This window comes from Falco naumanni, chromosome 1, assembly GCF_017639655.2.
Source record: "Falco naumanni isolate bFalNau1 chromosome 1, bFalNau1.pat, whole genome shotgun sequence".
Lineage (NCBI taxonomy): Eukaryota > Metazoa > Chordata > Aves > Falconiformes > Falconidae > Falco > Falco naumanni.
In genome coordinates, this window is record NC_054054.1 from 106,737,161 (window position 1) to 106,759,290 (window position 22,130).

The window sequence follows — 22,130 nt, forward strand, 5'->3', positions numbered from 1 at the left end:
AATTGAGCAGAGCTGGAACAGAATTCAATATGCATTTATAGATATTGCTATTTAAATATATATTAATAAATATTTTTTTTAATTATAAATATTATATAATTTAAGAGATCTTGGAGAACAATCAGAAAGTGGTAAATATTGCTCCATTCAAGTTACAGACAATTCTTAATCTGTGTGTGCCCCCGCCCCCCCCCCCCCCCCCATTCCTCTGTGGCACCAGTGGAACTTCATCTCTTCCCTGCTTGCAGGCCCCTGCGGTAGCGGTCAGTGAACCGCCCTGCATAAAAAGAAGGATTTTTTTTTTTCTTTTGCCGAGCTATTTTTAACCCAGAACACCTCATTGGCCCAATTCTGCGTGTAGTCCCATGAAAACAGCTGTGCTGGCAACAACTGTAGGGTAGAAGCATACATCTGGCAGGGGAGATGAGGGCGGGAACTGCTAGTACAGCTCTCGAAGTAAAAACAGAGTAAATGCGCTATTAGCACGCAGAGAAGCCTGGCTTCACACAGGTTACCGCAGCGAGCTGCACTGGGAAGCCATCGCAAATTGTGGCACTCAGGGGACTGCCCTGCTGTCCTCCTTTAGCGGGATGTACTGACTGCAGAGATCAGACCTCCAGGACAAGGGCCGGGCTACACCGGCGCCCCCGGGCCCTCCTCCCGCCAGCGCCTGACAGGGAACCCGATGCGCTAACACCGGCAAGGCCTGAGGAGAGACCAGCCCCGGAGGCGGCCGCTGCTGGTCCCAGTTACGCGGAGCAGAGCACCCCGGCCGCAGACAACCCTCACCGGTACCTACAGAGTAAAGAACAGCGCCTCATAGCCCCTGACAGCCCCAGCTCCCCTCAGCGCCGCCTTCCCGCCACCCCCTCGAGCCCGCCCTAGCGCGCGCACGAGCCCGCCCCTCACAGCGCCTGCGCGGCGCATCACCCGCCCTCCCCCCGCCCCCCCGGCCCGCGCGGGTTGATGACGCCACGCCTTCCCCGCGTCTCCCGCGTGCGGTCACATCCGGTAGGTGAGGTCAGGGCACGGGCCGCCATTTTGGGTGGCAGGGCTGGGCGCGGAGCGGGGCACCGCGGGCGGCGGAGGCCCGCGGTGGGGGGGGGGCAGCGAGTGCGGCCTGCGGGCGGGCGGCCCCCATGGCCGGGCAGTTCGACTCCGACGACCGGGCGAGCTGGTACTGGGGGCGGCTGAGCCGGGCCGAGGCGGTGTCGCTGCTGCAGGGGCAGCGCCACGGGACCTTCCTGGTGCGCGATTCGGGCACCATCCCCGGCGACTTCGTGCTCTCGGTGTCCGAGAGTTCCCGCGTCTCGCACTACATCGTCAACAGCCTGGGGCCGGCGGGAGGCCGGCGGGCCGGCGGCGAGGGCCCTGGGGCCCCGGGTGAGTGACCCCCCAGGGCTGGCAGTGCCCCCTCAGCCCCCCGCCGCCCCGGGGAGGGCAGTTGGGGCAGCCGAGTCCCGGCCTGCGCCTTCCCCCGGGCGGCTCCGCTCTCCTCCCGGGCGGAGTTTCAAGTCGTGAAGCTCTTTGTAGCGGAATTAAGTCGTGTTTTGCAGCTGGGGCTACTGGCTGAGCTGAGCCGTGTGTCTGCACCTGCCTTCCAGCGAGCTAATAGCGTAGTTACCCATACACTGGAGCTGAGCGCTTACTGCGGCCCTCCTGGAAGCTCCTACCGCTGTAGCACTCGCCCGTTCCTTTGTTTTCATAAAGCAGTTAACTGCAATTAATAGATATTGCGTGTCATCTCAGCAGGGGGACGGTTCTGTGGAAGTGTCATCGAAAAGTCTGAATTCTGACAAGATAGTTTTGCATTTGAAGACAGGCTGTGAGGCTAAATTTAAAGTCACTAGTCAAAGTATTAAATGAGCACTTCTAAGTACCGGGCAGTCTTCATGAATGAAAAGGCAGTTGTTTCCTCAAATCAGATGTGAAGTTCAGTATTTTCCCCCCGTGAGCTGAAGGGGAAGGTTTGGTTGTATTCCTTGTCAACCTAACATCTAGCATGAAAACGACCTAATTAAGTGTAACGCTTACGGAGCAGAAGACAGTGATTGTGTCAGAGGGAAAACTGTATCATGAGAAGCAGCATTTCTGCAAGTACAAGTGTAACTAAATGAACATGAGCCCCAAGCAACGCAGTGTCCTTAGACGTGTAAAAAACATGATACAAAGGCAGCGATATCTCTGCTGGGGGCATTGCTGAAGTTGGTAGCGGAACTGCTCGAGTTTGAATATTAATGTTTGCAGAATGATGTGGGTGTATTGCTAGCATCTCAGATAGGAACAACCGCATGATGTTGAAGTGTAGTAGTAAACCGATGTAATAAGAGATGTGGTGAGCTTATTTGGCAGGAAGTAGATAGTATGGGAATTGCTACAGAGACAGTCACTTTCTGATGTAGATATATGGTTGGGAAGGAGCCCTATATTGGGAAGATGCAACAATACTTGTTATGGAAAGGATTTTTCAGTCTCTGCACAGACTGCAGTTGACTAAGAAGGAGATAATCTAAGAAAAAGCTAAACTGTTGCCAGTATGTTTGCACCATTATACAGTAATTTCCTCTGCTCAGGGGAACATTTTGAATTGGCAAATTTGGGAAAGCTTGTGTTTATCCCAAGAACCTACTATAGCTGTTGAGCACTCTCAAGGCACAGAAAGTTTGCAAGGCAGAAGTTTAAGGTGGCTGAATTGAGCTGGAAGTAGAAGTCATTACTGCTGTGGGTAGTAAAATGGTTTGCCACAAGATGTGGTGGATTCCCTATTGTTTCATGTCTGTGACGACAGAGGTTTATTGCTGTAGGTTTGCGAGGCTTGGTATGTGAATTGTTGAAATGCATGACTGGTGGTACGTAGAGCAGAATAAGTTACCAGGATGGTTTGTTGTGGAATCCAGCCTCGTAGGATTTTAAAGACAATAGTGATGAAAAAAACTGAAGTATGTGTGGCTGTTACTTCTGGGCAGTTGTTTTCTGGAGAGCGACTCATCTCTGGAAAAGCAGTGTTTTTCATGTTAATGTGGTGTCACTTTAATACATAGCCATCCTGACTTTTTTATTGTGTTACATTCTTAAGCTCAGTAATGTTTTGTGGCATTCTATGGGCTGGATTTTGGGTGTTAAAATGTTCTAGAGTTTTGGTGTTCTTTAAAAAAAAACACTAAATACTACTTATGTAATTCTCTTCTGTTTTAAATGTCTGTTTTAGATAAGTAGCTGTGTAGGCTGTTGGCACAGTAGGCTTAATATATATAAAAAGTATAAATTTGTTTTGGTTGGTCTCTTTTTTTTTTTTTAAATCCCTGGATATTATGAGTACAGGTGATGCATCACTCCTACACCACAGATACATCTGTGCTGAGATATTAGTAGTTTTAAATAAGTCATGCCTCCACACTGATACTGTGCTCTTTTCACACTCAATTCAAAGAAGGTGCTGGGAGTGTTTGTATATTAAATTATATTTGCAGTGTAATTAAGTTCTTTCAGAAAAAAGGTGGGGGCGTGTTCTGCAGTGGGAGGGAGATGGAAACATTGGTAGAAGATTGAAGATGTTTTCATGTTGAATAGGGAAACTAATGCAATAAAATAAGGTAAATGTAAATTGTCATGCTTATTTATTGTGGTCGAGCTAAAACATAAGGAAGAACAACTTAGCTATGTTAATTTTTTGGTATAGGGTGGGGTTTTTAGCAATTGATTGTTTGGTAGATGCCCATTTCTCAATGGGATATCTGAATAAGCCAAATCAGGGTCTTAAGTTATTTTTGTTAGTCTCAGTGTGTGTGCAATTCATGACTGTTTTAACACTGCAGTGTGCAGGGGATACTAGGAACCTAGCTTCAATACAGAATGAATGAAATGAGGAACTTTGGCTTGCCTAATATAAAAAGCCAGTGTCACAAAAACGTGGTACTTTTCTTCCATTTCTAAAGCATAAAATAAACTTGCTTATTGCTAAGTTCACCTTTTACCTGATATGCTGCAATTTCTAACTACTTGTGGGTGATTTTTCAGCATAAGGAAAAAATAATTTAACAAAACGTCTCAAAATAGCTATGTCTGCCTGAAATGTTTCAAGGCTGTTAAAAGAAAATAGGATAAGTCACTGAATTATGGGAAAGAAAAACTGTTTGCAGTGGAGATGGAGATTAACTACTGAATTGGAATTAGGGTATCATTTGTGATGAAATATCACAGTCACGAGCTAAAGAAATCCCAAACAAAACAAAGTATGCATGCAAGCATTAGCATGGTAACGAACAATAGAAGAAATACTTAAATTCATCGTATGTTTGTGATTTGACATACGAGTCTGGGGTAAAAATGCATATGCACTAAACCAGAATGCCTAAAATATCTAAATAAATATATGCCTTCTATTGAAAGTACAATGTAATGAAGCGAGAAACCTAATATTGTTACAAAATTTCTCTCTCTGACGTAGGAAAGTATGGCAGATACAGTGTAGAAAGTGATGTTTGCACTAAGTATGCATTTCAAGAACATGCTGGTTAACCTACGCGTCTAAATCATTTCCATTGTGACTGTACTTCCTGGAGTCGTATAATCTTTACATAATGATATCCATACTCGGCTCTATATGAAATGGCTTTAGATATGTATGACCGCTATTGTTTAATCTGACACTTGGGACTTTTTTTTTTGTGGTTTGGTTTGTTGTTGGCATGTTTTGGTGGTTTTTTTTTTTCATATTAAGGTCTTAAAATGCAAACTGTTGGAAGCTTGGTAAGTGTATGCATTAGACATCTACTTTTCTGTCATCCTCTGGTTATCTGCAGAAATGACAATGTGTAACTTCTGTAAGAATATTCTCCTGGTGTGCTCAGAGCTCTTGGGAGCCAGTGGATGGGGGTTTACCATTTTTATAGGGCATTCATGGGTACTGATTTGTTTTGCTCAGGCATGAGTAGGGAGGTACTGAAGAACAAGGAAAAAAGGTGTCCCTATGGGATGGGGGAAACACAGACTGGAATGTGATGCCTTCATAGCGGAGTTTCCATACGCTCCAGGAGGAAACTGGTTTACATCACTGTGATGTCTTTGAAATGAGAGCCTTGTGTCTTAGTGCCCTGCATGATAAGAACAGCTTTTCCTGCCCAAAACGTGCTTTATAAGTTGGGGGGGGGAAGGGTAGACTGGTTCTAGAAACAAAAATGAAAACCTTTATTTCTCTGAGGGCTTCCCTGCACTGAAAATGAGAGCTGAGTTGTCTGAAAAAGTGAGAGGTTGCTTTGTGGTTAAACCACCTGCCCACACTGTCACCAAGTGAAATATTAGGTGTTTTATACCTCTAATTCCCCAGTATCTGTACAATATTTGAAACATATATAAGCAGTCTTTTTGAGATTAACCTGAAGCCAACAGAGTGTGAAAGTGTTTTATCAGGAGGGAATGTGCATCATAAACAGATAATTGACAGGGTCCAGATTTGAAACTTTAATTCTGGGACACTTTGGATTTTAACTCTTCCCTCACCTGCCTGAGAGCAGAGGTTTTGCTAGCTGTTCTGATAATGCTGAAATGGATGGAATCAGGTTAACTCCTAGCACAGGTGGAGCTAGGGTGGAATAAGAAAGAAAGATGATACTCAGCCCTTTGTGCTTCTCATTCAAAGGAGTCATCTTACACAGCTGAGTAGTGCTGCTGGTAGAGGTGCAAGCTGAACAGCTATTCTTCCTTGGGCTGTGGAGAGCAGGGGAGAAGGGGAGATAATTTTGTAGTACTCTGGTTGTCCAACTTTAATAGGAAGTGACTTTAAAGTTCCTCCAGTAGCTAGACTTACCTTTACATGCCCTCTCTTCCTGAGAGCCCTCAGAAGATGTGGACAGTGTGCTGCTCAAACCTGTGCCTTCAAGAAATCTGTCCCAGAATCATAAAGGAAAACAGCTCTACTTCTCCAAGAAAACACTTGCCTTGCTGCTGTAACTTTTTCTTGTGGAAGACCTTGCCTTAATTTTTCTGTTGGCCTACAGGTATGAGAAGTGTTGCAGTTCAAACGAGAAGCTGAAGAATTCCTCTGAGCCTGAAATCTGTTAAGTCTTACCATTTCATTATACCAGGGAGTGATAAAACTTCAAAACCCATAGTGAATAGAATTATTTCCCCACTACATAAGTTAGCATCGTTCAGCTCATTGCCTTGTAGCTGAACAAGAGTATACACAAAAGCCTTAAACTGATGGAAACTTGCTTGATTTATCACTTGCTTGGTAAGGTGTAGTTGTATTTTTTTCCAACTGTGGCTTTCAGCTATTTCATCCTTTTTATGCCTATTTTAGATGTATTTAGAAGTCTTTATTTAAATTCTCCAGACTGATCACGTTGCTGCATTTATATTCTTTGGTAATTAATTTGGATTAAGCTTGTAGATTTCTTGTTGCAAAGAGGTTTTCCAGACCTCAGATTTTTGTAGCTGCCTTATGTTTGGTTTTTTTTAAAAAAAAAACAAACGCAAAAGCTCAGAAGTGTGTGTGGTATTCTGGGAGTGTTCTCTTTGTGAAGATAATGCCTCTCCTTTCTGCTGCTTACCTGTTTGTCCCTTCAAGGATTGCATTGATCTTTCTGATCCTGGAATGTGTTCGGAGGCTCTATGTTCTTTCACTTCAATTGTGCAAAACGGGTTTTAGCATATGATTTTCTGGGCTCCAGTACACTGATTGCAGTCAGTCCATCCCCATATGTAAGGTTCCAGTGGACTTTCCTCTTAGAGTCCAACTTCAGTTTTATTCAGGTACATTTGGCAGCTATTTCAGACTGTTATGCATTAATCAAGAGGGTGAACCTGTTCAAAAGAAAAAGTAAAGACACCCAAACCCCCTTGCTCATCCCAGTGATGATTTTGGTGCTGAGATGAATGTTACTGATGAACTGCTCATTTCCTCTGAGTTTTAAGATTTTTCTGTGTATACTTACTTACTTTGCGGGTGATGGAGATCTCAGCCTCCCTATGGAGTCAGTTTATAGCGGGTTTTACAGAGGTAAGTTAGTTTTTTAGGTTCTATATTTACATCATGTGAAATAAGTTCCATGTCAGTGAACTTACTTGAGGTTCAGTCTTCTCTGTATGTCTTCAGAGATCTTGGCTACTCTGGTCCTCTTAAAAGTTTTTATGACTTCCTTCTGATGTGTCTACATAAACCTTGATCCTTAAAGGTTTACGTCTAAAATAGTAGCAGACAGATATTGTGCTCACATTTCTGTCATGAGGTTTGTCTGAAACTTGATGTCTATACTGCTTGTTCCAAAGCACGGTTTCCCACTTCCAATGCTAGTGGAAGTGCAGCATTCCCAGATAATATTATATGCTGATGTAGTGAAGTTAGACTGTTTTAAAGTGGTGTAGGGATGCTACCTGTCTAGCCAGAAGTCATCTGTTGAGAGACCACAGAGCTAAGAGCTGCCACAGAGGTAAAATTCCAGGGTTCTTGCTAAGTCTAGAGCTGTAAGTTACATCTCAACAAAAGTTGAGGGGTTTTTGCATCTTTTCATCATTATGCTTTAGGAGAATAAAGTGGAATCTTCTCTTTCCATGCTGAGTTCACATTTCTTATTGATATTTACGATAGCTTCCTTATCTCTTAGTGATGCCCCTTTGTGTTTTGTTTTTTTTGTAATTTTTTGAGGGTATTGCTTTTGGTTTTTGGCTCACTGCATTTGTACTCATTTCTTTTGAGAGTCTTTCAGGGCTGTTAATGCATGCAAATGTGCATTTTCCAATGACTTAGTTCTGTTTCTTTGAATTTCCTGTAAGCAGCTTCACTGATGTTTATATTCCTTCAGGATATTTCAAAACTCATTTATCGGGTGTTTGTCTATGTTGATCTTACTGAATCCGCCCTTTTCTCTATTGGAACCCCTTTTTGCTCTCTTGAAAGAACTTCTTGTAATGTTAGCTTCCCATGCTGACAGTGCTACTTTGAAGGGGGTTTTGGATCAGTGACAGCTTGAAGATTTCTGCTAGCTTTGTACTCAAGAGCTAAGTCTCGGAACTGTTAGATATTCCCTGCAGAGAAACAGACTTGCAAAGTAAGCATCTCTTTCTTGCTAAAAGAGTTACTCATTAAAGCGTAAATCTTTCCCTCTCCACTGCCCTCCCCCAGCCTTCCACAATTCTTCCCATAACTGATTACACAGTGTATAGTGCATGGTGGAAATAGAACATGCGTATGTTTTTCCCCAGCTGAGCCTGAAGAACATAAAAAGGAAAAAAGTGCAGCGCACAGATTGAAAACTGAAATGCATATCTGAGCTTTGATACTTCTAATGACTTGAATGTGAACATCATCTGTATTTTAATGTATTTGAGGTTTAGATTTATAGTTTAGGCTCCATCTGACAAATATGGCAAAGAAGCTACAAGACTTGAGATTAAAAGACTGAATTATACTGATTATGAAAACATGTTGCTGCTTTGCATAGCATAAAATATACATACTTTTCTCTAATGGTACCTTTTATCAAAATGAAAAATAACTTCGTTTGCTCACTCATATAAATTGTTTGCTGCTGTGCCAAGCAGTTTTCTGTAGTGTCCATGCCTTTAATCCAAGATACATTACAACAGCTAAATAACCACTATTGCAGTGTTGTCCTTTTGAAATAACTTTGAATTGCAAAAGAGAGTTAAAAAAATCACTTCCTTGAAATTGTAGCAAAATTTCATTTGCTTCCTAGATTTAGAGTATAAAACAGCAAACAGGGATTGTCTCGTACTGAAAATTGTATAGCCTCCTGAGAAACTCGGATGTACTGAGCAATTTTATCTGTTGGGTCCGTATAATGTTCAAGGAAACAAGATATTTGCTGAAATTACTGAATTGGGATAAAGTGCTACACTTTATTTTTTCCTTCTTTGACAAAAATCTTTTAAAATAAAACTCTGTCCTCACAATCGTGATAGTGCTGTCTTTGATGAGAAATACACCAAGGAGCTGAATATGATGAATGTTGATCTAAAGATGACCAAATTCAGTATCATATTCCTTATCTGTAAACGTATTCATCTTCTCAAATGTTTTATTTACAGTTTTAACTGTTGTATGCTCTCTTTGACGTAGTGTCTTCTTCTTTCAGGGTTGAATCCCACAAGATTTCGAATAGGTGACCAAGAGTTTGATTCTTTGCCATCTTTACTGGAATTCTACAAAATACACTATTTGGACACTACAACGTTGATAGAACCAGTTTCCCGATCCAGGCAGAATAGTGGTGTTATCCTCAGGCAGGAGGAAGCTGAGTATGTGCGAGCTCTCTTTGACTTTAATGGAAATGATGAAGAAGATCTTCCATTTAAGAAAGGAGACATACTGAGAATCCGGGATAAACCTGAAGAGCAATGGTGGAACGCAGAAGACAGCGAAGGAAAGAGGGGAATGATACCTGTTCCTTACGTCGAGAAGTATAGACCTTCCTCTGCTTCCGTATCTACTCTGATTGGAGGTAACCAGGATAGTTCCCACCCACAACCACTGGGTGGGCCGGAGCCAGGGCCCTATGCCCAGCCCAGCATCAACACTCCGCTCCCTAACCTTCAGAATGGCCCTATTTTTGCCCGGGTTATCCAGAAGCGAGTCCCTAATGCCTACGACAAGACAGCCTTGGCTTTGGAGGTACATAATGGGCAAACCTTAGAAAGAAGAGATCTGTTCAAGGGATTTCCCTTTCAATCACATTATAGTTTTGCAGGAATAAGAAAGGGAAAAGCAATGTAATACTAATTTACATCATGATTAATAAGTTATGGATAAAGGCGCGCTTTTTTTGACGACTAAGTGACTAGAGTCACTTATAGACTAGAGTTTGATTATTATAGCATGTTTAGGTTACTGAACAAATATCATGTCTTTTGTCAAACATCACTAACATAAGTATGTCCCCATCCATGTTTTCACTTCTGAAGTCTTTATTTTAGAGGGGAGGGAGAGGGAGCAGTTTGTAAGTTGTGTGTCTGAACTGGTGTTCATTGTTGCTTGCCTCACCCCAATTTTAAAAGGTGTGCTGGGTTGTTTGTGGTTTGGGTTTCTTGTGTTGTTTCCCCTCCCCGCCCCCCCAGTCTGTCAGCAGTTTAAAAGCAATCAGTGGAAACATTGATAGTCACTTTGAAATGACACAGACTGAGATGATGATGATGGTCACAGTCAGGGTTTTATTGTAACATCTTGACCTCAAGCAGCTTGCTTTCTTCCTGCTTCACAAACTAAAACCTGTACAATTCATTGGGGAGGTCTCATGTAAAGCAGTGATCGACAGGGTATGATTTGTAATAAAGTAGTGAGTTTCCCTAAGGTTGCTTCGCTTCCTGATACAATCAAGTCCGTGCTCTTTTTGATATTTTTGTTTTTCCCTTCTTAAAGGAGACTGGAGCACTCTACTTCTACACATCAGATAGTTATCCCCCAAATTACACTTGAGGAAATTGAGACTAAGGTATTCTCAGTGGCAGACCTTTGCCTTAGGATGATATGTAAATTGTATCCTTTAATCTAGGCTTTCTTTGAGCTAAAGGCTCTGGAATTTCCTGATACCTAATTGACTTCCTGTTTATATAACATTTTAAGTACTTGGGAAAAAACAGTTTCTGTGCTGAGTCAGAGCATCTCCTCTTCACTCTCAAATACTTTGTTTAATTGTGCATAGCACAGAAAGCACTTCAGTACTTCAGTGATGCGGCAAATACAGGTATGTGTCTTTAGGACAGAATTTGCAAATGCAGCACATTCTACAGATCTAGTAATTGACGTACGACCTGGGAGATGTGAAATTTTTTCCCACTGTAGGTAAAAATTTGTCTAGAGAAGCAATGTAAATGTGCTCTGAGTTACTGTGTGTTCTGTTATATTTTTGAAGTAAAGGAGAGCCAGGATCCAAAATGCAAATTTTTGGGTTGAGAAGCATGTATGGAAATTTTATGCCATCTCAGCGGATTTGGGGGAAACTTGAAGACTTTTAACCTTCAGACTTTCATACCACCTAGAATACTGTCTTTCCCTCTTTTTCTCACTCTCTCTACCCAGTCACCTCCTGGAGCTTGGAAATATTCCTGAATGCTGTTGTGGACTGTTGCAATTACCAGATACTAGATTTTCTTTGAGCCACTGGATGTTATCTTGTGGCACGTTTATCAAAACCTTTTGGTTTTCTTTCTGGATTATTTTTTTTAAGCTTTTATTCTCTTAAGCTTACCTTTACATTTTACTTAAAGCAGAATCCCACAACACCGTCCAACTCACAGTTTGGTAGCATGGAGTGAAATAGCATGAGAAAATACTGACAATCCAGGCCATCATAAGCAACTTTTGAGTGAAAGCAAAAGCCTTTAAATGCTAAGGAACAGCTTGTGAGTGCCGTGGCTGATGTTATGTTAGTTCAGTCCTCTTCATTAAAAGTCACATGAGCTGTCAAGTATGCTGTGCTTTAGAAAGCGTAGTTTCATGGAGAATATCTCTTCTGAGCTGGCTTGCACCACTAGTGTCTGTTACTAATACGGTAATAGGCTAGATAGCTGAAGTGTTTGGGAGGAGGGAACTGAGGAATGTGTACGCTCAGCTCGTCAGTGTTGGGATGTAAGATTTATAGTGCCTTTCTACCTTTATATTAGAACAGTGGCCTTTGTAGGCCTTGTAAAATTATTTAAATACTTCCTAGCAGACACGTTGAACCTCTTGGTTAGGATGATATATTCTTGTATTGCCACAGCTCTACATTTTAAGAAGTGCAATGACAGTGGTAGCTCTTCATTCTGTACCTAGTTCTGGGAAATCTTAGTTTTAAAATGTGAGCTGTTTGTCACTGCTTCTAATAGGTCTTCCTAGCTTCTTTGCAGCTTTTATCATTTCAAATCACAATGTTACTGAGTTGCTTTCAATGTCTGTACAGGAAAAAGTTGCAATATGCACTTCACTTTCTCTGAGTTTTTCTTCATCCTGTCTATCAAAGTACTGTTTCTTGTTGTCTCTTTTTTTTCACATTCCCTTTCACTTCATGGTGTTCCTTCTCTGTTTATTTAGAGATCTCTTTCTTAGATAACTTAGTAGAAAGCATTATGCAAATCTTAACAGTCCATTTTTGCCCAGACCTTAATAACTGTAAATGTAGAAAGCGGGATTCTTTCCAAATGAAAACTCTTATCCTTAAATCTGGCAGTATTCACAGGTGGGAGTGGATCCCACTGTTTCTCTTAGGAAAGTAGATTCTTAACACCAAATATTTTTGGCCCAAAGTGCAAACAGACTATCTGTACAGGTCTGTTATTTTAAAACTGACGTGGTTTTGAAGAGCTAAAGGAAGGAGGATCAGAACAAATTATGATCTAATAAAGGCTGCGCTGTATTATTGGGAAAAAAGGTTCAGCAAAAGATAACTTTTCTTTTGCTCGTAACTGGACTTGTTCAAGTTGTCAGTCTATATTAAGAGAGGAGGAAAAGGGAAGATCTTTGTGGTGAATGACTCTGAGATCGATCGATTTTTTTTTTTTTTTTCTTTGTAACAGTAGCAGAACTCTGCCATCTTGACCTTACCAAAGAGGAGTACTTGGAATAAAACCACAGCATACAGAAGTCTTCACATGAACCTTCAGTTTTGCTTTGAAGCGTATGGGATATATTTAGTTTTAAAACTTCTGATGAAGACTGAGACAAATCTGGCTTTGTAGCAGGGTACAGTGTTGTTCTTGAGGTGCTGTGCTTGGTGGGATGATGCACAACAGACTAATGATTCCGCAAGTCAGTGTTAAAAGTGAGGAGAATCAGAGAGGACATCCACATCTGGTCTAAATATCTTAAAATCCCAGCACTTGTAATAATGCGTAATATTTTTTAAAAGGTTCTTTGTTTTGTCTTCAGGAGGGTGGTTGAACTATAGATTAATATGCAGAGTTTCAAACCAGATCTAGAGATATCTAAGTTATTAAGGAACTAATGGAGCCATTTTATTAAGCATTTGTGAAATCACCCATGCTTGCTTAAGTCAGTCCCGCTTTGATAGGTATAAAGATACATATATATGAAATGAGAAGATATGTAGGAATTAAATGTGAATGAAAGATTGTGTCAGTGTGTACTAAATTACATTACTGTAATGGTTAAAAAGGACCATTTAAACTTAGAAGTCTTTCCTCTCTTAACAATTCTTGAAATGCAAGTTTTGAATGTAGCTTCTTATATTAAGGAGAATTCATATAATGGGTGTCCCTTTGCTGCAATGACCCTGAAACACTCCCAAAAACCAAACAGCTACAGGATGTTTCTAGAGTGAGGGAGTGTCACAAGCACCCCATAGTCTAACTCACTATAATGGCACTGTTGAACCCACCTTTTGCAGGTGAGTTTGTTGTAAGGCATCCAAAATAAACTGTATGAACATAAAGTAGCATGTCATATTCAGTAACAGCAGAGGCCAGCAGTCTTAAGAAAAATGTCTTACAGACAGCAAACTCAAGTGCAACTTGTGCTTTTTCTTTCCTAGTGGGTTGGGGGTTGTATACTTTTCTGTTGAAGGTTGATTAGGATGATACCCAGGTCTGAAGCAATTTAAAGTTATCTAGGATAGTGTTCTTGTAACGGTTGTGAATAGGAAATAAGATTTTCTGCTTCTCGTATTGTCATATTTAATCTTATCCTTGTTAAATTATAGCTGATACATTGTTTTGATCAACAGAGTAATTGTATTCATACAACTCCCCAGTGATTATTAGCAGTAGCAAAATTATACATACTGGATGATTAAATTCCTAAAGAGGTGAAACTAGCATTCAGTAGTCAAGGAAGGCTTCTTTTTTGCCTGTAGCAAATACATAAGAGGATTTTCTTCAAAATATGCTTCATTAAAATGTCTATACTAATGACTACAAAAGGAAAAAAAAAAAAAAAGAGACAGCAAAAGTCCCAGGTGTGCCTCTCATTACCAGATCAGTAATCATCAGAGGTATGGGAAGTTTAATTAAATGTCCATGTAGTAGTTTGAATTTATGAACTGTTAAAAGCTGTTCTGACAAAAGATTGCAAGTGAGTAAAACCTGTAAAGTTAATGGAGATTGGTAACATCTTAAATTGTTTTCCTTGTTCTTCATTCACTGCTTGGAAAGTGAGAATAATGAGATTCTGTTTTGGATGAATTTGGAACACAGTAATGAGCATCAGTGTAAACTAGTAACTGCATATTCAGTGATTCTTTGGATGAAATGCAGTAAGGCTTGTGGCCACACCTTGAGAGTTTATTTACAGTATTAGTGAAAGAAAATAGAGTATATCTGTCCCAAAGCATTTTCCGTCTGTGACCCAGGAAGAATTCTGAAAACTGTTTTATGTTACTTGAAAGTAAGACTATTGGTAAAATTCTACAGAGAGGTAGAAATGGGTAGACAGCTTTTCAATGTTGCATTTATTAACTCCCCAGTGACTGTCTTTACAATGTAAATTGTGCTTTTCTAGGTTGAATAAGTGCTACTTTAATTAAAGTACCCTTCAAGATTAAACAGAATTGGGGACTGATTAGACCTAGCCCTGTGGCCCTGACTTGAACTATGTGATTGCACAGCTTGGGAAAGTGACTGCTGTACAGTTTTTGGTACTGCTGTACCTTTATCAAAGGGAGATGATGCCTTTAGAATTGGTTATGTGAATATTAGGTTGGAGATAAGAATGGGATGTATTAGTGTGTGTTCATTTAGTGTAGCACATTAGAACTGGATAATTTTAAACTACAGCATGTTGTTTCATGAGTCCATTTTTCTAGCCAAATAATTTGAGTATAGGAGGGAGAGGACATCAATTATTTTTACTGTACCCATGGAATTTATTTATGTCAGAAATCCATGGTGGGCAAGACTGAGATATCTGGCCTAGTAGTGGCTAGTTGTGGATGCTCAGAGTAAGAACAGAGCAGCCTTAGGTACCGCTACTTCTTCCCTCACATACTCTTCCAGATTTTATACTCTGTGGCGATATATATATATATATATATATGTAGCCCCCACTTACTCAGAGCTTTTTCAATACTACCTGAAAAGCACTTAGTGGAATTTCAAAATCAGGGAGCCATTTAGCTTGCAGATTCGCATTCGCTTTGTCCACCTGCAGGTCTTGCCTCCCTGAAAGAGGTGATGAATGGAGTACCAGCAGAAAGAACACAAGCTTTTGTTAGTTCAGTGAGAGGCATTTCTTATGATGGCAGCTGATGTGAAGTCCCAAATGTGCTCTGAAAGATTGGTATATAGATACTGCATTGCAGGCTCCTCAATTTTGGTAGTTCTCACCTAGTCTGGGTACACTTCTTTCTGTACTTTCTTCAGGAGTGAATAACATTGGGTGGTAGGCTGGTGTATCAAAACCAGAACTAAAACTACTTTTTATAGAAGTGTATCTGGTACACGTGGGTGATGTGACACCAAAGGGGAGGGGTAGTAGCTCCTTATGAATTTTCCTTTTTTTTCTTCCCCTGCAGGTCGGTGAGACGGTAAAGGTCACAAAGATTAACGTGAGTGGTCAGTGGGAAGGAGAATGTAATGGCAGACGTGGGCACTTTCCATTCACACATGTCCGCCTGCTCGATCAACAGAATCCTGACGAGGACTTCAGCTGAGTGTGGCTCAACAGTTGCGCTTACAGATGGGAACAATCTCAACTTGTTTTTATTGCAGATGCCATCAAGACTTACGTTCTGACAGATGTTGAAAGCGGTATTGCTTGTATAAGCATTCTGATAACCTGCAAACCCCTGGGACTGAACACCACCATTCCTTAATCAAGGGTCATGTAATTCAGGGTACGACAGTAGATAACTTGTGTGTCAAGGGGCAGAACTAGTACATGATTATAGGTTGTAATGCCTGCTTATGTCCATGTGCATAGCAGACTGGACCTTGCCAGCAGCAGCAGTTGGAGAAAGCAGTAACGTAGATGTTAAGATAACATTTATAGCTCTCTCCGGTTCTATTGCTTATGTTGCTTCTTCCTCAGGCAATGAACATCAACCTTAGACAATTCAATATATAGTTAGAAATTTCACAAATTTATCCTGGAGCTTTCTCCATACATTGGTTTTTTTCCCATCCGGAATTCTCTGTCCTGGAAAGGCTATGTAGTACTTTGCATGGTCAGTTAACTCTGCACAGTACAGATTTATGTAGAGCCCGTTGGGGACAGCCTTATGATTTACAGATGCTTACCATTTTAGTGGTAAATGACAGATCAAATCAACCTCAGAATTCTAGAAGTTTGTGGACACTAGATTGATTTTTTTGTTTGTTTGTTTCAGTACCGTTTATTTCTTCAGTACTGTTGATGCTTCAAATGTAGCAGCTGATTTTAAATTAAAATGTCTATTAACACACCAATATCTCCTTTTATTCACAAATATAAGGCTTATGGAAGTGTAAACATCCATATTGGTGCTGAAAAATACGTGCATAGCACTTTAATGCATAGCTTTAAAGCAGTGTTTGATTCACTAAATATACTAAAATATTGACACTGCTTTCCAATAAAATTAAATTATATAGGGCCAGTTAATTTTTCTAGAATTCTTCAATGCTCATATTGTACAATACTCTTAAAGTACAAATCAGTGTCAAACATGGTGAACTGACAAACCAAATATTACTTCTATTTTAAAGTTACTCTGGGGACTCTTCTGGTTTAATTCCCATCTGTAAAATATTTGATAGTGATTTCATGAGGATTTTATTTTTAATAAACTAATGGAAAATATTTGTGTGCTTCTGGAATGATTCTCAAAAGGCATACTAGAGTAAATATGGCTTCCTAGGGCATAATGAAAGCCAGTGCATTGAATAGGTGGTATTATGCACTGCTTGGTTTTTTTCGTGTTTTTTTTTTTTTTCTAGTCTGCTCTTCTAATTATCTGGTTTTCGCTAACATAAATCAGAATGGATTCAGTAAGTTTTGTAAACTGAAATTAAACACTGAAGTAACTATCCCTTGCCTGTACCCTGGATTGTTTTCCAAGCACAGCGCTCTAGTGACCAAACTTAAGCAAACAGATTTTGTAACTTTGACTACAGTGTAATCCATACAGAACAGTTTTTCTGAAGTGTATCAAACTGAAAGTGTTAATTTTGGTTGATACAAACCGTGTGACTAGAATGGCTCATTGGTTGTAAATGCTGCGAGGGCTAGTTCCCACTGCAAAGGCTATTGCTGCAAGGCACCGACCCGTACAACAGAATACTGGTAACACTTTACCTCAGAACTGTGTAACATGCTGGAAATTATATTTCTGTTATATTTAAGTACTAGTTGTTTTACTTCAAAACTAACCCATCAGCAAGTCTGACTAATTTTCAGGTAATGGGCACTCATTAATTCTGTAGACTAACGCCAATGTACATTAATCATACTTTTCCATCGCCAGTCTCATAAGCACTACTGAAGATTATTAGAAAACTGACAGTTGTGACAGTGGTGTAAGAAGAATGGTAACAAAAGAATCGCAGTACTATTCTAGCTTGGGTTGCTACTCTGGTTAGGGTAATATGCCAGTGATTGTGGGATTTCTTCTAGCTTAGTACAAAACTGAGGAAAAAAAATTGAGAAACTAACCCTAGGTTCTGTAACATTGGTTTCTTTAAGGGTAATTTGTATTTTTCCTCTGACCTTGATATGTACTATGACTTTTTTTTGAATAGCTGCACTCTAAATAAAAGACTTAATACTGAGTTTATCAGTTGCCCATCCCATATATGCTTGTATTTTTCTTCAGGTGTTGCAAAAGAAACGTAATGAACTGTGTGTTCTTAGAGTAGCACAGTTTGTTCTGAAGTATTTTTTCCAATTGCAGTTAAAGAAAGCCCATATGTTTGTACCTCTCCGGTGATTATTTTAAGATACCAAAAGAACATTTTTCTGAAAGTTTTGTTATGCAAATCTTGCCTTTTTAATATGAAAAACATAAATTGAATTAACTAGCAAATACCCTGCAAACTTTGTAGATGTGTTTTCGTTAAGACTGTATAAATTGTGATATTTGTACACTTTGAAAGAGCAAAAAAAAGAAACTAGGAGTCTTAATAGCTGCTGTTGCACTAGAATCCTAAGTTCTTGTCAAGCAGTTTTTTGTAGTCAACTGATACATTAATGCAACTGTTTTCCACTATTCAGTTCTAAGCCGAAATGTGATTTTGTTTCATAGGTGATAGAAATGAGTATGTTTGCATTTGGATGAAATAGACATTTCAACTTATCAAGCTCTTAAAGGAAATAGGTAGAACATAATATGTTCATAGATTAAATCCTTTTGTGGCCTTTTGTTTATCCTCTTCTATTTGTTCCCTCCCTTCTCCCTGATGCGTGCAAAAAAAATCATTGCGAAGAATGTTGGTCACAATCTTTTGTCTCTACTTGGCTGTGTTTTTGGTCTTGTGCATAGGCAGGTGTTAGAACTAGAATAATCATTTCTAGAAATACACCGTGAAAGCAGAATGCTTAATTACACTGTGTTCTTCTGGTGCATTTACACATTATATCACACTAAAAAGTACAACTGGCTGCTATGGTTTTTTAATATATATTTCATTTTGGTAAACCCCAGCCTTTTTACTAATATTTGACCTGGTTAAATCTTGTTAATCTGTTTGAATTGTATTTGTTAATAATGCAAATATTTCTAATCATCTTAAGAGTAAAACACTTTGGTTTTGTTAATGGTTTTGGGGAAGGATTCTAACCAAACCAGTTTCAAGAGAAATATGAACATGTGCCATTGTATTATAACACTATCCACTTTCTTGACAGTTAAAATCTTTTTTTTTATTTTTTTTGTAGCATGTAATGTATATGTTCATAGTACGTGAAGTAAATAAAAGTATAGCCAAAACTTTGACCTGGTGTCATTTTCAATTGGATGTCATTGGGATACTTGCATTTAGTAATCTAACAAAGCTGTGGGTATGGCCATTTTTAATTGCCCATACTTACATGAAACCAAGTAAACATAACACCTGTAGAAGTAAGATTAACCAAGGTAACTAAAATAACTTACCAACCAGTAAAATACGCCTTTTTTGAAACAAGGTGGCTTTCTGTAAGCAAATTAGTTGCTTGAGTCAAGGGTATGTGGAGGGAAAAAAGTGTACTCACGCTGCAAAAAAGAACTTGGGAGGAACGTTAAGATGAGATTTTGTATCTGTTATCATACTTCAGGTGTACCTGAAAATAATCTGGGGATTCTTTGGATGGTGTGCGTCTGTTTGGAAAGAGAAAAAGCTGTTTGTTCATTTTTAGAGTTGCTGGTAAAAACATAAATTAGGCATGCAAATTAATACCAGCAAGTATCTCATACAGGAGTCTACTAATGGCTCAGAAGGACTTCTTCGTAAGTGTAATAGTGGGAGAACACTTAAAATGAAAGGAATGAGATGTGCAGTGTCTGTTGTCAAGGGATGAAGCACAGGAAATGCCTATATCCCATGTGGGAGAACGTTTGCACCATGAATCTGCATTAGACCTACTTTGCCGTTATAATCCTTAAAAACTGCAAGGAGACAGTGGCCCCTAGGCCCCTAAGGGTAAGAATCTTGGCAGCAGTACTGTATCTAAAGCTAGACTGTTTAATTTGGGGTGTACACCAAAGAACAGTGCTAGCTCCACACCAGTGGGTTTCTTAGCTCAGCGGGGTGTGCTATAGGTAACTATGGTTCTAAACCTTAAGGCATCCAAAATCCCTCAAAACATTTGGCTGCCTGGAGATGCTCCCTAGTTCCACAGGCTCTTGCTGGATGGAAAAGGCCATGTTGTACATTCCCAGTTAAAACACTACTTCACTGACCGTTGTTTCTAGAAGTATACAAGGACCAGTAGATGTTAGTACTGGCATAACAGTTTTCCTTGTTGGTAAGGGCAAGGATGGCATTTGTTTTCCTAGTCACTCCATTACAGTGATGGCTCATATTTTAGTTGATAGGTATTCAGTTGGCCGGATGCTGTAGATTAACTTTCTTGGTCAATACTGTTTTCGTGGAGTCTTCAAGTGGGATGTTCCTTGTTAAATGAGTGACTGCATTTAAGCTCCCTAAGATGCCAGCTAAGTTTTCCTGTTATGTCTCCACAAAAAGATTATTCTATCATCTTCAGATGGAAAAGATTAAATTTTCATAGGTAAAAGTACTGCCCCGGCTTTGCTCCAGCAGAGCTGCAATCCAAGAGTGCCTTTTAATGAGATTACCTGAGATGGTTTTTAAGAGCTCACTACAGCCAAAAGGAAGAGGTTCTATACATCTTTCCATGCTGCCCTGATAGCCATGCCCTCTTGCTCCTTAACCTCAGACTGGTATTTACAGAACTTCTCTGTGAGCTGCTGGAGCACAGGGCTCATGCACAAACCCACTGCCCCTCCTTTTCTTTCCCTCTCCTTCCAACAATGGTTTTCAGCAGCAGTAGTGGTTGAATCAACGCATGTAAAAGTTGAGGGTGCAAGGGGCAAGCAAGGATTGCATCAGCAAATTACGCTATGGGTTACTTCTGTGCATTAGACTGTTTATTCCTCATGCTTTGCCAAATCCCCGACCAATTTCCAAATATTTGCATGCCATCTGTAACAAGTGCATTCAAAAATATTTGAAGTATTTAGACAAGACGTTATAATTCAGTAAGCATATCAAGCATGCATCTCACTTTTGGCAAATAAGTATGCTTAAAGTGGCCTGGCTTATTTATATTATTGAGCTCTCTACAATTCGAGTACCTGCTGAACATGAGGATCACAGAAAAGTTCATAAATCAATGCAAATCTAATTTACTGTGCACAGCTTCCGTACAAAACTAAGCCTCAGTTGCTGAAAAGTAGGCTTTTAAGGTCAAGATTTATGAAATGCAGAGGTAATTTGCATATCTCACAACACTTTTAGTGTATTTACGCAAATAATGGCGATTCTGTACACCACTGGGATCTTTCGGGTGCTTACCAGAACTGCTTTGGTAATGGCACCATGTATTTACAAACAATTCAGAAGTAAAGGTATATAATGATTCCCAATTTCAACAAAATTGGCATTTTCTGATCATGTTTCAACTACATTGAAAATAGTATTTTTTTTCTGGACATGACACCTAATATTCACATTAGTCCAGACACGCCAATGTCTTTGGGTTTGGTTTTTTTTATGGAATTCTGGTTAGATAATCATGAGATGTGAAAAAGAGTTGCGGCCCAAAATGTCCCATGGAAACAGACCATTGACTTTCTGGGTAGGTAAAGAGTGGTATAAAAATAATTCTGTTATATTTTTAGATTTATTTGTAAGAAAACCATAAGGTTATGTTAGGTTTATGTACCCTAAAGGTTTAGTTCACCAACTGAAAAAATACATTAAAATGAATCGGGGAACAATAGAAAGTGCTTTAAATGGTGCTTTGGGTGCACGCCCTCAGTCACACATCAGGAGCCCGTTTCAGTGGGCACAATACAATAGATTAAATAGAACGATACCTGACACTGCGGCCAAGGGGTGCCAGGGCCTGTGCAGCCTCTGCTGTGTATGGAAAACCGCAAAGCTCTTTGTGCGCTGCTACACCTCAGGGAGGCTGATTTAGCCTGCTCGCCATAGGAGACGCTGGAGGAAGATACAAGACTTCATTCACAGCTATCCTGAGTAAATCCGTCAAGATTAAATTTAAGCCAGCCAAGCATAATCCCTTTTAGTTTCCTCAAACCGTTCAGATTTCGGAAATTGAGGCGTTCTCTCACTTACTTAAGTGTATGCTCCATTTTTTCAGAAGCACTCTCTAAGAAACTTGTGAAGCATTAAATTTTAAGTTGAAGCCTCTTGCAACTGTGAAATTATCGTACCGTCCCTCAGACAGCATTGGAAGTGATACTCTGCTCCAGCAAGCACCCTGGAGGAACCGCAGAAACCTGCTAAATCGGACCTTCTGCCTTCCGCTCATTTCTAGATTCACCCGAATGTCCGAAGCATACCCGGGGGTTCGCCCAGAAACACACCGAGGGATTCAAACAGCACTGCCAGCGTCTAAGGGCAGCAGGGACGCGTTCCCCGAGAGAAAGAGCTGGCCTGAGGGAGGTGCCGCCCCCCGAGGCCCAGCCCGCGGCGCGGGGCCTGGCCGGCGGCCCGCCCTCAGGCGAGGCAGGGCCCCCACA

General features: G+C 40.3%; 1 protein-coding gene across 5 annotated transcripts; it reads left to right on the forward strand.

Moving 5' to 3' along the window:
• Window positions 1-1,004: 1,004 nt before the first annotated feature.
• On the forward strand, window positions 1,005-18,857 carry CRK (CRK proto-oncogene, adaptor protein). Of its 5 annotated transcripts, none has more exons than XR_005831104.1 (4): window positions 1,031-1,383; window positions 9,096-9,461; window positions 12,511-12,676; window positions 15,462-15,546. XR_005831104.1 is itself a non-coding variant. In XM_040615245.1 (4 exons), the coding sequence occupies exons 1-4, from the start codon at window positions 1,140-1,142 to the stop codon at window positions 15,597-15,599; spliced, it is 1,032 nt and encodes a 343-aa protein (XP_040471179.1). In that variant the 5' UTR covers window positions 1,033-1,139; the 3' UTR covers window positions 15,600-18,857. The 5 variants fall into 5 exon arrangements, 3 of the variants coding, with proteins under 3 accessions (XP_040471152.1, XP_040471179.1, XP_040471170.1); XR_005831103.1 differs by having other exon boundaries at window positions 1,033-1,383; window positions 9,096-9,631; XM_040615245.1 differs by having other exon boundaries at window positions 1,033-1,383; window positions 9,096-9,631; window positions 12,514-12,627; window positions 15,462-18,857.
• The last annotated feature ends 3,273 nt before the right edge of the window (window positions 18,858-22,130 follow it).